At 44.9% G+C, this 17,824-nt stretch overlaps 1 protein-coding gene across 1 annotated transcript; it reads left to right on the top strand.

Annotated features, from left to right (window-relative positions):
* Positions 1 to 5: 5 nt before the first annotated feature.
* LOC126991149 (neogenin-like) lies at positions 6 to 17,716 on the top strand (the record flags this gene model as incomplete). The annotated part of the gene is given in 20 exon segments (XM_050849914.1): positions 6 to 236; positions 2,400 to 2,545; positions 3,151 to 3,168; positions 4,282 to 4,443; positions 4,661 to 4,931; positions 5,225 to 5,370; positions 5,604 to 5,752; positions 6,096 to 6,222; positions 6,748 to 6,798; positions 9,769 to 9,937; positions 10,151 to 10,454; positions 10,689 to 10,898; positions 11,396 to 11,575; positions 12,009 to 12,123; positions 12,861 to 13,019; positions 14,180 to 14,382; positions 15,889 to 16,050; positions 16,418 to 16,580; positions 16,915 to 17,103; positions 17,551 to 17,716. Coding segments are annotated over 19 exon segments (3,086 nt in total), but the record flags the coding sequence as incomplete, so codon positions are not given.
* Between the last annotated feature and the right edge of the window lie 108 nt (positions 17,717 to 17,824).

Here is a 17,824-nt window from a genome sequence, read left to right on the forward strand (position 1 = left end):
TATCAACAAGAAGGAGAAGGTGGAGAATACCAGCGTCATGGTTTTAATGTGACTTTTTCTCTGTGTGTTTCAGATGGGAAGTGGAGCGGCCTGTCCTTCTCCGTGGAGCCGGTGGACACGGTGGTGCGGCGGCGCGGCCCGGCGTGGCTGAACTGCGTGGCCCACGGGACGCCGGAGCCCTCCCTCACCTGGCACCGCGACAACTCACCCGTCGACACCACCAGCGACTCGCGGAGGTACACACGCCCACACACTACATACATTTACATACACATTGTTTTTATATTACATTTACATATAAACGACTTACATTTTGACGGCTAAAAGTATTTTAGTTTTTTTTCTTGTTGGAAAATTTATATTCAGCGAGTATATATATTCCAATTTAGAATAGTCAAAAAGCTTGAATACTTTTTTACAATTACAATTATGACGTGTACCAATCATGTACTGTACTTGCAAATGTAATAAAGACGAGCTTTTACACAAATGTGGAGTCCATCAAATCTCAGCGGAGGTACACGCCCACTACATACATATACATTTACATGCACGTGTCACATACATTTTCTTTCTTTACATTTTTTATTTTTTTTAGACGAAAGTTTTACATTTTTAATTAGTCTATAAGTCACAGATTTTTCTGTTTGGCCAATAAAAGTTTCGGCTTTATACAGATTGTCACAGAAGATCTTTTAGGATTTATAAATTTCCTGCTTGTCAGAAAATTTGAAAATCCTAAAAATCTTCTTAGAAAATCCGTATAGAACCAAAACCGAGCTATTGGAAACTGTACTATTTGAGGGACGACTTCATTTGTGTAAAAGTTTTCGTCTTTTTGCTGGCATTTACAAGTACAGTACATGAACTTCATAACTGTAAAAAAATAAAAGGTAATCAAGCTTTTTGACTAATATGGAAGGAATATATTTAATTTCGGCACTATTGGCCAAACACAAATAAAGATATACTACTAAAAATAATTTCCTTAGTGCTTTTGTCAAAATGTAAAGTCATTAGTAAAGAAATATATCATTTTTATTCCTTTTAACCTGGTAGCAGCAGGGATCATGTTTCTTAATAGTCCCTCTTAAGCGAGAAAAATGAGAAAAAATCACCCCTCACACAAACCATTTCATAATATATATCAAAGCATTTGTGATCAGATTATGTATCATCTATTTTGGGGGTTTATATCATGGCACACAGTAAAGCCACAAATTTGGCCCGTCGCTGCTACACGGTAAAGCGACACATTTGGCCCGTCGCTGCTACATGGTAAACCCACAAATTTGGCCTGTCGCTGCTACACGGTAAAGCCACAAATTTGGCCCGTCGCTGCTACACGGTAAAGCGACACATTTGGCCCGTCGCTGCTACACGGTAAAGCCACAAATTTGGCCCGTCACTGCTACACGGTAAAGCCACAAATTTGGCCCATCACTGCTTCACGGTAAAGCCGCAAATTTGGCCCGTCACTGCTACACGGTAAAGCCACAAATTTGGCCCGTCACTGCTACACGGTAAAGCCACAAATTTGCCCCGTCGCTGCTACACGGTAAAGCGACACATTTGGCCCGTCACTGCTACACGGCAAAGCGACACATTTGGCCCGTCGCTGCTACCGGGTTAAGAAAGAATACATATACAGGTACATATTCTCCATTTCCTGCTTTATATACAGCATCACCAGTGTTTGTGTTGCCCCAGTGGCCATGTTGGAAGTGGCCTCAAGTAAACAGAGAGGAAGGAGCACCATGTGTGATCACCCCGCATGGCATGTTGTCCACCTTCATGTTGGCCTCCAGCTCACCCACCTTGTCTTAGTTTGTTGACCAAGAATATCAAAGAATGAACCTCAGAGCCTCCTCCTGTCCTGCCTCTCACTCTCTCTTCCATTTACCAGGTTTTTTCTGATGTTATTCTGTCTTTTCATTCTCTCCTCATCTTGTTTGTTTCTTTTTCTTGTTGCGTGTGTATTTTTGCATCCTCCGTATCCAGTTCCTTTTTTATTATTATCACAGAACCTCTACAGCCCACCTTTCCCTACACTTAAGGGGGCTTCATGGTGCAGTGGTTAGCACACTGGGCTCACAGCTGAGAGAGCCTGGGTTCGATTCCCAGGCGGAGTGGAAAAATTTGGGCGGCTTTTCCGATACCCTACGCCCCTGTCCACCCAGCAATGAATGGGTACTAGGTATTAATCGGGGGTTTTGTTCCGTGTCCTGGGATCTGTTCCCTTCTCCTATAATTCCTTCCCCCTCTTGTCTCTCTCCGGCATATGACCGCAGATGTTGCGCCCACTAAACGAAACTTTCCAACTTTTTTCCCTTCACTTACAGCTCACCTTTCCCTACACTTACAGCTCACCTTTCCCTGCCCCTTGCCCCTCCCTGCAGGTACATGATGCCCAACGGGACGCTGCACTTCACCTGGGTCAACGGGCCGCGCTCGGAGCAGACTGACGAGGGCATCTACCAGTGCCGTGCCTCCTCCCCGGGCGTGGGCACCATCATCTCCACCCGCGCCAGGCTAAGCATTGTCGGTGAGTGCCACAGCTGTCATCCCTCACAGTGCCAGACAGCCTCTTGTTAGGCAGTAGTCAGGCAGTCTTATGTAGGATCTGATAAGACTGTCTTTGGCTCAGTGACCAAAGCCTGCTTCTGAGGATGCACATATTGGCTCATACTCTTTATAGCAAGGAGAGAAAACCACTTCCTTCCACCTTGTCTTGATTCCTGGGAAGGTCTGCATCTGTGACGTGAACCCACTAACAAAATATTAACTGGTCGAGGGATTTGGTGTGTGTGTGTGTGTGTGTGTGTGTGTGTGTGTGTGTATGTGTGTGTGTGTGTGTGTGTGTGTGTGTAATTCCCCATGTTCTGATCACATAATGGACTCAGGATTGGCAGTCATTTCCCTCCCCGAATGGGCATGAAGCTCATAGTGACAGATCTCTGAATACAGTTTAGACAATAAAACAAAACCTGTACTGTTTGCCTTAGTAGCATCAGGGCAGAATGGGATAACATGTTTTGCTGCATGTGATGAACCTGTAAATATCTTCACAAGGACTTTGTCATGTGACCATAGCATTGACTAATTCCCTGCCCGGCTAACAAGACTCATGCTTGGTTTCTCTCCTCACAGGCGGCTGGGAAGAGGATGGTAAAGACAAATCTCATCTTGTGCATGTTAATACTCTCATACTTGTGCCAAGGCCTCTGTGTGGCTAACACTCTGACAGGTGCTTTGTCTTATGATGTATGTTGTTCATTTTGTATTTTATTCTTTGTAGCTGTGTAAAGTGCCATAGTCTGAATAGCTTTGCTCGTTTCCATGATAAGAAAATCTTTATCATCACCAAGGTATAATTTGCTTCTTGTTGTACTGCCATAAATTCTATACAGTCATGGAATGGCATGAGTTATTCATCAGCAGCATTCCACATGAATATTTTGTTGGCTTTACATTTTTTAGATCAAACTTTGCTGGATAAGTTTTCTCTTCCCTGCCTGGTGCTCAGCCTTCATTGTCTCACAGGCTGACTAATTTCCTCTGTTTATGTAATGTAAACTATCGTGGTCACCTGGACCATAAAACTGCTGCTGCTCCTCTTATGTAAATGCCTAGATAGACTTCTCTAACCACAAATGTATACTTTTTGCATTGTATTTCATCATCATCATCATCATCATCATCGTCATCATCATGAGTTATCCATTTCCCTTCCGAGGCAGTCCTAAGCGTCACCAAACAAACACTGTAATGAAGGTTTGGGCAGAACACTTGGACTGCCCCGGCCTGCCTCCTGTCCTGTAGGAGTTTCATTTGTCTCCATCACTTGTGCCTGTACAGTACAGTGTGGTGCTACAGACAGGTTTTATTCATTCCACAACTCGGCAGCAATGTGCAGCATATGTTCTTGTATGAAATGGAGAACATCCTATTCTTACTGTATGCCCGAAATAACTAAAGATTTTTGGTTTTGTGCCTTTTCCCCTAGTAATGTATATGTATAATAAAGATCATATGAACCATGATTAAATGCATCTTTTATGAAATAGCATATACATATTCACTCAATTCTTTTTCACATGGTTTCTCTGTTTAGTCTTGTACATTAGAAGTGCCAACAGACACTGTAAAGAAAAATCATCTATCTTTTGTGTTTATTTGTGAGCCTCGGTGGTTTCGTTTGGTGTCCGTGGTGTGGGATGCTCTCTGTGTGCATCCCCCACACAAGTGTCTTAGCTGAAGCAGCAGCACTCTCTCCCCCAGCCCTGCCAAAGTTTGATGAGCAGCCTCAGGACATGACGGTCTTCGAGGGGGAGCGCGCCAGGTTCCCGTGTGCCCTGGACACCACGCCGGCGCCCTCCATCAAGTGGTTCAGGAACAGTCACCCGCTGGAGCCGGACTCACGGATGACACGCCTTCCATCTGGTGGGTGTCTTCAGGGAGAGGGAAGGCGTGAGAGAAAAGGTTCAGCACTCTGCCCTGACCCGTGGAAAATAGCTTTGAGGGAGAAATTGAAGATTAATTTAAGATATTTTCAATCATTCATTAGTGTTCATCATAGTATGAATTATTCTTTTGTGTAACCTGAACTTAATACTTGTAGCTTTGGCCTGGAGGGTTAATGAAGTTGTTTGGCTCCCAGGTGCCTTAGAAATAGAGAATGTAGCCGCAACCGATGCCGGGGAGTACTACTGCCAGGCCAACAGCCTTGACAAGAGCAAAGTGTCCCAGCAAGCCACACTCCAGGTCAAGGAAGCCTATGCCCTGCGGGACCCCCAGCGGCCCGTGTTCATTGCTCAGCCAAAGTCCACGATAGGCAAGGTGGGGGACAAGATCACCCTGGACTGTGCGGCCAACGGCTACCCGGAGCCAACCGTGGTGTGGCTCAAGGACGGCGCCACCATCGACATGGCGTAAGGACCTGCAAAATGTTTGGTTGATACTGAAGAGGAAATTTGGGAGATGACTGAGAGGGGCTTTTTGATGTGTCTTGAGAGCTTGGAAAACAGTGACTGAGGGGGAGGTTTCAGAACCAATTAAATATATACCCATTACTTTTTTTTTTTGTGTGTGTGTGTGTGTGTTGCTGCATATAAGGTAAGTTGCAGCAGGCTTGTTGTAGTGGACTTTTTTGTTTTTATTTACTTTTTCCCTTGAGCTATTAGATACAAAAGCCACTGGCTCACTCACATTTGTCTTTCCTCAGGGACCTGGACACACGCTTCCTGTTCTACGGCACCACCAGGAGCCTGCAGATCAACGACCTGAAGGAGGAGGACGAGGGGACGTACATGTGCCGGGCAGAGAACAGGGAGGACTCGGTGGACGCCGTGGCCCACATACAGGTGCAAGGTGAGACAAAAAGTTGCATATTACTGTGATTTTTGTGTATAAATTTTGGCATTGTATAAGCTTAGCATTTGTCAGGTATAATGTTTGTCTCAATTACTTGTGTTGAAAATGGTATAAGAAAGATTATGTATATTTTCAGTGTGTGTTAATAAAGTTTGGCATAGTTAAATCTTAAGTGTTAGTCAATTATCATGTTTCTCTCAGTTACTAAAGCCTTGAAAATTGTGTAACAGTTGCTCCGAGGTTTCTGAGGCAGCCGGCCAACGCTCTCGCCTATGAGAAGGAGGACGTGGAGCTGGAGTGCAGCGTGTACGGCCAGCCAGAGCCATCAGTCCACTGGCTCAAGAACGGCGAGCTGCTGGTGGAGACGGAATACTTTCAGGTGAGCCGGGCTTCCGTGGCAGTGTGGAAATATATTACTGTTACAGGTTTAAATGGAAAGGGAGAGATAGATTCATAAGATAGAGAGATAGATGGATGTAAAGCTCTAAATAGACACAGAAGGTATGTAAAGAGATTCATAAGGAATATAAGGTTTTAAAAAGATAAATAAAGGGATATAAGGGATTTAAGTAGATAAGGGATAGAAATATATACATAAGGGATATAAGGCTCTATAAAGATACATAAGGGGAGAGAAATATAAGGCTGTCAGTAGCTACATAAAAACACACCTGCCTGCCTGTTGTGTTAGGTGTGTGTAATGCCAAGCCTCCTCCCTGCAGATTGTGAGCGGCAACAACCTGAAGATCCTTGGCCTGGTGCGGGAGGACTCCGGGATGTACCAGTGTGTGGCGCACAACTCCGCCGGGGACGCCCAGGCCGCCGCCCAGCTGCGTGTCCTTGAGTCAAGTAAGCAGCGGTGCCGTGCGGGGCAGACACTGTTCAGACTGTAGCCCCTTTGTTTGCATTCATGAGTACTGATGTATTGTTGTCTGCATTGGACATAGGCAGTGACTGTAGTCCAGATAATTCCAGATTGCTAATAAGCCCTGACGCTAATGTTTACAAGGTTATTGAATGTATTCCAATGTTTTTGTTTTTTTGTGGGCATCTGCAGCCGCTGGTACTGACGCTGCAGTTTTAAAAAGTTTACATTACCTAAGTTATTGATGTTGATGCATGTGCTTTTCTGGCATGGCTGTAAGCATAATCCTTTGTTGTGTTTATTATTCCTTGAAGACTGAATAAAATGCATAGATTACACTGTGGGTAAAGCACACGTCTTTAGTAATGTGTTCAAATTTGATTGTCATGAAGTCCTTGAAGATATCAAAGCAGGTGCTGAGTGTTACTGACTCACTAAAATGTGATTTACCCAAGAATGACTATTTTGTTGTGGTATTTTGATAATAAGTTGTCTGGGCTCACCTCCAGGAAGGAGCAGCATGCCCTCCGCCCCAACCCCTGCCACCACCCACGCACAAGGTAGGTCTCTGACACTCTCGCCAACACTGTCACTAGAGTAAGTTGGGCAGCTCAGGCACACTACTACTACTTCTTGGTTTTCAATACTTAAGCCCCGTTCACACTGTGCTGACTCTGGGCCACGACAACCCAGCGACTTTTCCATTTGATAAGTTGGTTCCCACGCTCCAAGAATGGGGGGAGATTTTATTGGGGTCTTGGTGTCTTGCCGACTGTCTGGGACATTCGGCCAACTAGTTGCCAGCATGTCGTCCTAACCCTCACGACTCCAGACTCCCGTCACAACATCGGCACAGCATTCGGCAACAGTCTCAAGACCTCTTTCAGGACATGCCCGACCTTTTCACATCAACAACCAAGACTTGGCGCACTTAGAGTCGGGTAGTCGTGGCCCAGTCGGCTCAGTGTGAACGGGGCTTTAGAATATCTGCTCATTGTTAACACATTGTTTACATCATTTCCCTTCTATTGGTGTGGGCCTTGTCAGTCACTGTGTCTACTAGTATTTATGCTGTTCACAAATACTCCTGAGTGGGAACCTTTTTGATATTGAAGCTTCTTAGGTAAAAATAGGTTTTCAAAAATGGAACTGGAGATCAGTCTTAAATTCCTCCAGTGTCTTAGTTGCTGTGATAGCTAGAGTGTGGACAATTTGTGATAGCTAGAGTGTGGACAATTGTGATTGCTAGAGTGTGTGGACAATTGTGATAGCTAGAGTGTGTGGACAATTGTGATAGCTAGAGTGTGTGGACAATTGTGATATCTAGAGTGTGGACAATTGTGATAGCTAGAGTGTGTGGACAATTGTGATTGCTAGAGTGTGTGGACAATTGTGATTGCTAGAGTGTGTGGACAATTGTGATTGCTAGAGTGTGTGGACAATTGTGATAGCTAGAGTGTGTGGACAATTGTGATTGCTAGAGTGTGTGGACAATTGTGATAGCTAGAGTGTGTGGACAATTGTGATAGCTAGAGTGTGGACAATTGTGATAGCTAGAGTGTGTGGACACCAGATTGCTAGAGTGTGTGGACAATTGTGATAGCTAGTGTGTGGACAATTGTGATAGCTAGAGTGTGTGGACAATTGTGATAGCTAGAGTGTGTGGACAATTGTGATAGCTAGAGTGTGTGGACAATTGTGATAGCTAGAGTGTGTGGACAATTGTGATAGCTAGAGTGTGTGGACAATTGTGATAGCTAGAGTGTGTGGAAAAAAGAGATAGCTAGAGTGTGGACAATTGTGATTGCTAGAGTGTGTGGACAATTGTGATTGCTAGAGTGTGTGGACAATTGTGATTGCTAGAGTGTGTGGACAATTGTGATTGCTAGAGTGTGTGGACAATTGTGATTGCTAGAGTGTGTGGACAATTGTGATTGCTAGAGTGTGTGGACAGTTGTGATAGCTAGAGTGTGTGGACAATTGTGATAGCTAGAGTGTGTGGACAATTGTGATAGCTAGAGTGTGTGGACAGTTGTGATAGCTAGAGTGTGTGGACAATTGTGATAGCTAGAGTGTGTGGACAGTTGTGATAGCTAGAGTGTGTGGACAGTTGTGATAGCTAGAGTGTGTGGACAGTTGTGATAGCTAGAGTGTGTGGACAATTGTGATAGCTAGAGTGTGTGGACAATTGTGATTGCTAGAGTGTGTGGACAATTGTGATTGCTAGAGTGTGTGGACAATTGTGATTGCTAGAGTGTGTGGACAATTGTGATTGCTAGAGTGTGTGGACAATTGTGATAGCTAGAGTGTGTGGACAATTGTGATAGCTAGAGTGTGTGGACAATTGTGATAGCTAGAGTGTGTGGACAATTGTGATAGTAGAGTGTGTGGACAGTTGTGATAGCTAGAGTGTGTGGACAATTGTGATAGAGTGTGTGGACAATTGTGATTGCTAGAGTGTGTGGACAATTGTGATAGCTAGAGTGTGTGGACAGTTGTGATTGCTAGAGTGTGTGGACAATTGTGATAGCTAGAGTGTGTGGACAATTGTGATTGCTAGAGTGTGTGGACAATTGTGATAGCTAGAGTGTGTGGACAATTGTGATAGCTAGAGTGTGTGGACAATTGTGATAGCTAGAGTGTGTGGACAATTGTGATAGCTAGAGTGTGTGGACAATTGTGATTGCTAGAGTGTGTGGACAATTGTGATAGCTAGAGTGTGTGGACAATTGTGATTGCTAGAGTGTGTGGACAATTGTGATAACTAGAGTGTGTGGACAATTGTGATTGCTAGAGTGTGTGGACAATTGTGATAGCTAGAGTGTGTGGACAATTGTGATAGCTAGAGTGTGTGGACAATTGTGATAGCTAGAGTGTGTGGACAATGGGAACAAACAGTGGCAGAAATATTGCTAAAACTCAACTTGTATTTTGGTAATAATTGCATTTATAGGATTTTTGTCTAAACTTTCTTTGTGTATTTTGATCTTTGAACGCTCTCCTTGAAAGTGTTCTAGCGCCCCGTCATTCACCATCTGCTCATTTTTTCAACATTGAGGATGTCCAGAGAGTCACACTTCATTCCCTTGGTCAGGAAATAGCTAGAATTCTTGAGTATCAGTTGTTAGTTCAGTCTTTGCATTAGCAAGGTGTTGGTGTCCCAGGTAAGAGGTCACTTATATTGCATATTGCCCCTTGACCAATTCTAATATTAATATTTGTAATCTTTTTGTTAGTTACTTTCCATAAAACTGTAATTATCAGGTACTGCACATTCCCTGTTCATAGCTCTCACCCAAATGAAGTTTACTTATAACTGTGAAGCAGGCAAGCTGGATGCATCATCTGTTTTAAGTCCATAAATCTACATATTCCATCATCAGCGTGGATACTTATGAAAGCTAAATTGATTATAAAATTTTATTCTTATGATTTTTCTAATACATTTCTTGTATTTTTTTCTTAGAATATTTACCTTTTATTCATCTATTTATTTTAAGGCATTCCTGAAGAAGGCTCTTACCCCTCAGAGGAACAAGACCCTGGCGGCGGGCACCCCCAGGCCCCCTCGGCGCCCCGGCTGCTGCAGGCCATCTTCACCAGCAACAGGTTCATCACGCTGGCCTGGCACGAGCCGGAGCTCAACAACGACCACATTGTGGGATACTCAGTTTTCTACAAGCAGGAAGGATCACTCAGGTCAGAACCAAAGGACACACAACCTGGGAATATTTATTGCATGAAACATTCAACACAATACTACTACTGTTAAGATGTAGTTAGCAAGTACAGAGTTATTCAACTGCCATTCCACTGATTATGAAGAAATAATAACATTTTACTGAGTATATAATATTCAAAATTTCATCAAAAGTAAGTAATTCACACATCACTTTCCTCCCTTCACTGCAGAGAACGGGTCCAGAACGTGAGTGCCAGCTCCTCCAGCGAGGGACTGGACGAATACAAGACCCAGATCAGCGACCTCAGTCCCGGGAGTAACTACATGGTGCGGGTGGTGGCCCACACCTCCGGCGGCCTGGTGGGCGCCTCCACTCACGAGGTGCGCGTGTTCACCAAGCCGGACCTGGACCTGCCCTCCGCCCCAGAGAGTCTGAAGGTTGTCCCCACCTCACCTACTAGTCTGGAGGTCACTTGGTTGCCGCCCAGAGTGGCCAAAACACCCATCACGGGATACACCATGTTCTATATGCAGGTGTGTACAGCCTCACAGAACTGTGTGCTAAATGTGGAGTCACTTGGGCATATTTTGAGTGTTGGGAGGAGCTTTCTTGTGTAGTATATCTGGTCTTTTGTAGTCTCCCCATATCCTTGTGTATCCTTGTATGTCATTAGTGATCTTCCTTTAAACACAGGGAAGCAATAGCCATATGTTTGTTTAAGTGTCATCATGTATCCTAACCATTGTCTCTTATAATTTTCTCCTCAGGTTGGGTCAGCAGAAGAACACGAGGTAGAGGTCACTGGTACGTCATATGACCTCCAAGGTCTTGACCAGTTCACTGAGTACAGCGTGTGGCTCACTGCTGTCAACAGTAATGGTGGGGGTGACGCCACCCCGGAGGTCACTGCCAGAACCTTCTCAGATGTACCCTCAAAGGAGCCTCAGAATGTGACCGTTGAGGCTGCCAGCTCAATGGTAAGTTGTGGAAGGCTTCCAAGACAAAGATACATTTTAAAACTCATTTTTAAATAGCTTTCTGCTTTGTTCGTTTCCTTCACATCATCTCTACAAGTTGCACATTCACTGTATTTCATTATTTTTAACCCGTCCGCTGCGATTGGCACAGATTTAGCTTTCACTGGTAGCCTGGTAACATATACTCTCAGGTCTTTCTCTGCCTCTGTGGTGGATAGTGGAGTGTTTCCCATGTGGTATTGGTATGCTGGATATCCTCTCCCAAGGTGCAGGACTTTACATTTTTTTTTTTTTTTTTTTTTTTTTTTTTTTTTCATTGAATTGTAGCAGCCACTTTTTGTTCCATTTCTCTAGCTTGGTGAGGTCATCTTGTAAGATATCCACAGTCAAGGGGTTAAGTTGAAGCGCACACAGCCTCACACAATGTTCAAACTTTTTAGATTTTATTTTCATCATCTCTCGTACATTTTTTTCCCTCACGCTGCTTTTCCTCTCAGAGCCTCATCATCCGCTGGGAGCCTCCGCCGGCCGAGCACCAGAACGGGATCATCACCGGCTACAAGATCCGCTACAAGGAGCGCGGCAAGTCAGGTTCCTCCAAGACCAAAACCACAGACGGAAACAGACGACTCTTTGCCCTCACAGACCTCAAGAAAAGCACCACATACTCCATAAAGGTAAGGTTAAACTATCTCTTTTACCATCCATTTCAACAGTGTAAATTTTAATGTAAGTAGAGTTTTTCCTTGTCAAGAATATGTTAACCCATCTGCTGCGATTGGCACAGATTTGGCCTTCACTGGTAGCCTGGTAACATATACTCCCAGGTCTTTCTCTGCCTCTGTGGTGGATAGTGGAGTGTTTCCCATGTGGTATTGGTGTGCTGTATATCCCCTCCCAAGGTGCATGGCTTTACATTTTTCTTCATTGAATTGTAGCAGCCACTTTTTGTTCCATTCCTGTAGCTTGGTAATATCTTCTTGTAGGAAATCTGCCATCAAGGGGCTAAATCTCTTTTTTACCATGCATTTCAACAGTGTAAACTTTAAAGCAAGTGGAGTTTCTCATGTTAAGAATATACTAATTGCTCCTTTTCCTTTCCTTTTCCAGCTTGCAGCCCTCACGGTCAACGGCACAGGTCCGTACACTCAGTCCACCCTGGCAGAGACCTTCGCCAATGACCTCGATGAAAACAGGGTCCCAGACAAGCCAGTTGGTCTAAAAGGTAAGTGTTTTCCTCAGTGTTGTGATATACATCCTCTGTCCCCTACAAACAGTCCCTCATACACCTCATATCCTCCCTCCTACATCCCTATTCCTAACTTCTTCCCTACAAACAGTCCCTCATACACCTCATATCCTCCCTCCTACATCCCTATTCCTAACTTCTTCCCTACAAACAGTCCCTCATACACCTCATATCCTCCCTCCTACATCCCTATTCCTAACTTATTCCCCACAAACAGTCCCTCATACACTCATATCCTCCTCCTACATCCCTATTCCTAACTTATTCCCCACAAACAGTCCCTCATACACCTCATATCCTCCCTCCTACATCCCTATTCCTAACTTCTTCCCTACAAACAGTCCCTCATACACCTCATATCCTCCCTCCTACATCCCTATTCCTAACTTATCCCCCACAAACAGTCCCTCATACACCTCATATCCTCCCTCCTACATCCCTATTCCTAACTTATCCCCCACAAACAGTGCCTCATACACCTCATATCCTTCTTACATCCTCGTCCATCACTTCCATACTTTAATCCCTACCAACAATACCTACAATGTGTGCTGGACATGGAATATAGGATAACTTACAGGTACAATACACTCTTACAATTCTGTTTTCACAATACAAAATTCTACATGTTTGGAAGCCATGATAAAACCTACAGAGCGATCATGATGGTGAAGTCACTGTGTAATCTGTAGCGTCTTGTGGTCCATCTACAGCCGTGGCGTTGACTGACCACATCCGAGTGCGCTGGCAGCCTCCCGCGCAGCACAATGTGATGCTGCGTGGCTACACCATAGGCTGGGGCCGAGGCGTGCCGGACATCTACTCCAAGATCGTGGACAGCAAGCAGCGCAGTTACATCATTGATAAGCTGGGTGTGTACAGATGCTCGTTTGTGACTAATTCTCCATTTTCTGGTCTGGTAGTATGCAGACATCCAGTGTGATTCTCCATAAGACAGAGATTTTGAATTAGCCACTTCTACATTTGTGGTGAGCCAAGAGAAGGTTGAGATTTTGTTAACCTGTCTGCTGCGATTGGCACGGATTTTGCCTTCACTGGTAGCCATGTAACATATAGTCCCAGGTCTTTCTCTGCCTCTGTGGTGGATAGTGGAGTGTTTCCCATGTGGTATTGGTGCGCTGGATATCCCTTCACTGGTAGCCTGGTAACATATAGTCCCAGGTCTTTCTCTGCCTCTGTGGTGGATAGTGGAGTGTTTCCCATGTGGTATTGGTGTGCTGGATATCCCTTCACTGGTAGCCTGGTAACATATAGTCCCAGGTCTTTCTCTGCCTCTGGGGTGGATAGTGGAGTGTTTCCCATGTGGTATTGGTGTGCTGGATATTCCTTCACTGGTAGCCAGGTAACATATAGTCCCAGGTCTTTCTCTGCCTCTGGGGTGGATAGTGGAGTGTTTCCCATGTGGTACTGGTATGCTGGATATCCCTTCACTGGTAGCCTGGTAACATATAGTCCCAGGTCTTTCTCTGCCTCTGTGGTGGATAGTGGAGTGTTTCCCATGTGATATTGGTATACTGGATATCTCCTCCCAAGGTGCAGGACTTTACATTTTTCTTAATTGAATTGTAGCAGCCACTTTTTGATCCATTCCTTTAGCCTTAGGTTATTCATTGGTTATCCGTGACCTGTTCTCTGTCTTTCTACCTGTTATTCTACCTGTTATCTGTTATTCTATCTCTTATTTGTTATCCGTTCTGCCCAGTTTAACCCCTTGACTGGATTTCCTACAAGAAGACCTCATCAAGCTACAGGAATGGAACAAAAAATGGCTGCTACAATTCAATGAAGAAAAGTGTAATCATGCACCTTGGGAGGGGAAATCCAGCATGCCAATACCACGTGGGAAACACTCCACTATCCACCACAGAGGCAGAGAAAGACTTGGGAGTATATGTTACCAGTCTACCAGTGAAGGCAAAATCCGTGCCAATCGCAGCGGACGGGTTTAGGGTTGGGAAAAGTTTGCTGTATTGTTACCATTGAGTCTATAACAAGATCTCCATCTCCTCAGAACCCAACACGGAGTTTGTGATCAGCCTGCGGGCCTTCAACAACGTGGGTGACGGGCAGCCGGTGTACGAGCAGGTCCGCACCCGGCCAGAGGAGGAGGAGGTGGCGCCCACGCTGGACCCGCCGGTGGGGGTGAAGGCCGTGGTGCTGACGCCCTTCACTGTGGCGCTGCAGTGGACGGACACCACGCTGAACAGAAACCAGGTGACTTATTTATTTATTATTATTATTATTTTTCATTATATATTTTTTTTAGCAAGGGAGGCAGCTCAAGGTCAAAAATTTAAACAACAACTAAAAGCCCGCTAGATGCTGCTCCGAACACAAGCATAAAGAATGGGAGGTCAAAAGAGAGGTCAATTTTGGGCAGTGTTGCTGGGCTCCTTCAGGGAGGGCAATCATCAGCTGGAAAATATATGTCTTATCTCATGTTCTTTATGCAGTGTGTCAAAGACTTGCCACTTGGGTCAACACAGCTACGGAAAACTTAGTTATTTGTCAAGGAACACATTCTTTCCCTGCAAACACTCCCTCACACACTCTTCATTCATCACTTACTCATTCTTTTCCTGCAAACACTCCCTCACACACTCTTCATTCACCACTTACTCATTCTTTTTTTCCTGCAAACACTCCCTCACACACTCTTCATTCACCACTTACTCATTCTTTTTTTCCTGCAAACACTCCCTCACACACTCTTCTTTCATCACTTACTCATTCTTTTTTCCCTGCAAACACTCCCTCACACACTCTTCATTCATCACTTACTCATTCTTTTTTCCCTACAAACACTCCCTCACACACTCTTCATTCATCACTTACTCATTCTTTTCCTGCAAACACTCCCTCACACACTCTTCATTCATCACTTACTCATTCTTTTCTTGCAAACACTCCCTCACACACTCTTCATTCATCACTTACTCATTCTTTTCCTGCAAACACTCCCTCACACTCTTCATTCACCACTTACTCATTCTTTTCCTGCAAACACTCCCTCACACACTCTTCATTCATCACTTACTCATTCTTTTCCTGCAAACACTCCCTCACACACTCTTCATTCATCACTTACTCATTCTTTTCCTGCAAACACTCCCTCACACACTCTTCATTCATCACTTACTCATTCTTTTCCTGCAAACACTCCCTCACACACTCTTCATTCACCACTTACTCATTCTTTTTTTCCTGCAAACACTCCCTCACACACTCTTCATTCACCACTTACTCATTATTTTCCTACAAACACTCCGTCACACACTTCATTCATCACTTACTCATTCTTTTCCTGCAAACACTCCCTCACACACTCTTCATTCATCACTTACTCATTATTTTCCTGCAAACACTCCCTCACACACTCTTCATATCCTCCCTCCTGCATCCTTATTCGTCACTCACATCCTGTATTCCCCACAAACACTCCCTTATACACCTCATATCCTCCCTCATACATCCTTATCCATTACTTACACATCCTCTATTCCCTGCAAACAGTCCCTCACACCCTTCATATCCTCCCGTCATTCATGTCTCACTGTAAGGCACTAATGTATATAATATCACTAGGAATGTATGTGATATTATATACATTAGTGCGTTACATCACTTCACAAGCTGTTCCTTAATCCAGTGACCTTTCTTATGTTTGCCCTCCGTCCCTGTACCTGCCTCCCTGTTAATAGTGACCTTTGACCCCTGCAGTACATCAGCGACACAAGGTACTACACCGTGCGCTACACCACCTTCTCCTCGGCCTCGTCCTCCAGTCCGCGCTACCGCTACGTCAACGCCACGGACGTGACCTGCCTCATCGACAACCTCAAGCCATCAACAGTGTATGAGTTTGCCGTGAAGACCATCAAGGTGAGATCAGTGTTGGAAGCCTTCGTTCTTCTCTCAGCAAATATTCACCAAGTCTTGCAATACTGTTTGAGGAAATCCTACACAGCTGAATCCTTGCTGTGATGCATAGAGCAATTATAACTCCAGGTGAACTTTTATTAATGTTTGAGATATTGATTTTTTCATTGACTTTTTGCAAATACTTAAAGGAAATGAGCCTTATATAATGGTATTAGAAACAGCACATTATCTTTAGTGACATAAATCTGTTCCCCAGCCCTTGTTTCACATGAGTAAAATACATTATGGGGGAATTTTGAAGTCTTGGTGTGGTAGTGTTGTCAATGGCTTTTAAATCACACTTTTTCCTCACACTTGTCCTCATCAGGGTCGCCGTGAGTCCCCCTGGAGCCTGGTGGCCTCCAACACCACGCTGGTGGCCCGGCCGTCCTCGCCGCCCCGGGACGTGACGGTGGTCACCATCCCTGACGAGCCGTCCACCATCATCTTCAACTGGCAGCCGCCCAAGCAGAACAACGGGAAGATCACAGGTGAGCTAATGGGTTATCATGATGGCATCTTCAAATTAAAAAAAAAGTTGAGTTAGTGTACGAGCCAAATCACAGTTTTGGACTCCACTGTACATAGTTAAAGGAACACACCTTCACTGATATAGAAATGACATTGAAGTATAGTATCAAAGCAGTGACTTGGGTCACGAGGAGCACTGGGGGGCAGCATGGGCCAAGCAGGAAGCAAGAATCATACATCATGGCAGCCACTACTGGGCTGGGCTCATCCAAGAGGCCCCTCCAAAGAGCCTATTGGAGCTATAGGCAGCACTTAAAAAGAAGATTATTGAGAGAGTAATTTTGTTTGTTCCAGGCTACGTGATATTCTACACCACGGACCAAACTGTCAATGACTGGGTGATGGAGAAAGTGATGGGGGACAGGCTCACCTTCACTGTCCATGGATTGACGCCTTCAACGAAATATTTTTATAAGATGCACGCTCGCAACGTCAAAGGTTTTGGTCCATTCTCCTCCGTGGGAAACTTCACGACTCTTCCAGGTAAGAAAGTGTTTTTAGGGAGCGTCATTGTTGTTGTGCGTCACTGTTCTCTATGTTATTATGCACAAGTTGTTTCCCACTATACTTTATTCCTCATCATGAACCACTCCCTCCCTGAGACTAACTTGAGGCCCATCACCGACATAGTGTGTGACTGTCACCTCTGGCTCTGTGGGCATGTGGGTGAACCCCGCTTACCTGGTTGTTTCTGTAAGAGACAATCCTTAGTAACGGGTGTGCCCAGAAAATTGGGTAAGAGCAGGTTGATGGAACCTGCTGGGAGGTACATGGTATGGGGAAGCTGCCTACATGGGGAGCTGCACGAAGGAATCCCCGAGAATTGCATCATAGGTTTGGCATGACAACACTCCGCCCAGCATAGCCTCCCATTGATTGATTTTAATCCCATGTTGAGAATATTGTTTTACATCTGCTCATGTGTTCCAGCTGTTGGCAAGAGCATCGGTGAGCCCCCTGGCTGGTTTGTGGACCGAGGGAGCCTGATTGTGCTGGTGATCGCCGGCGTGGTAGGAGCCGTGACCTTGCTGGGGGCCTTCGTGGCCACCACGCTGTACTGCCGCAGGGCCAAGGCGGAGCCCAGGCCAAGCATTGTGTAAGTTGGCAGGACAGTTTCTTGTTGTGGTGTTTCATCCCATGACTCGTTTCATCAATCCTTTACTCTGACTGCAGGAACTTTTTATTCGCTTTGTAACATGGAGAA

The sequence above is a fragment of the Eriocheir sinensis genome, unplaced genomic scaffold (assembly GCF_024679095.1).
Source record: "Eriocheir sinensis breed Jianghai 21 unplaced genomic scaffold, ASM2467909v1 Scaffold246, whole genome shotgun sequence".
NCBI lineage: Eukaryota > Metazoa > Arthropoda > Malacostraca > Decapoda > Varunidae > Eriocheir > Eriocheir sinensis.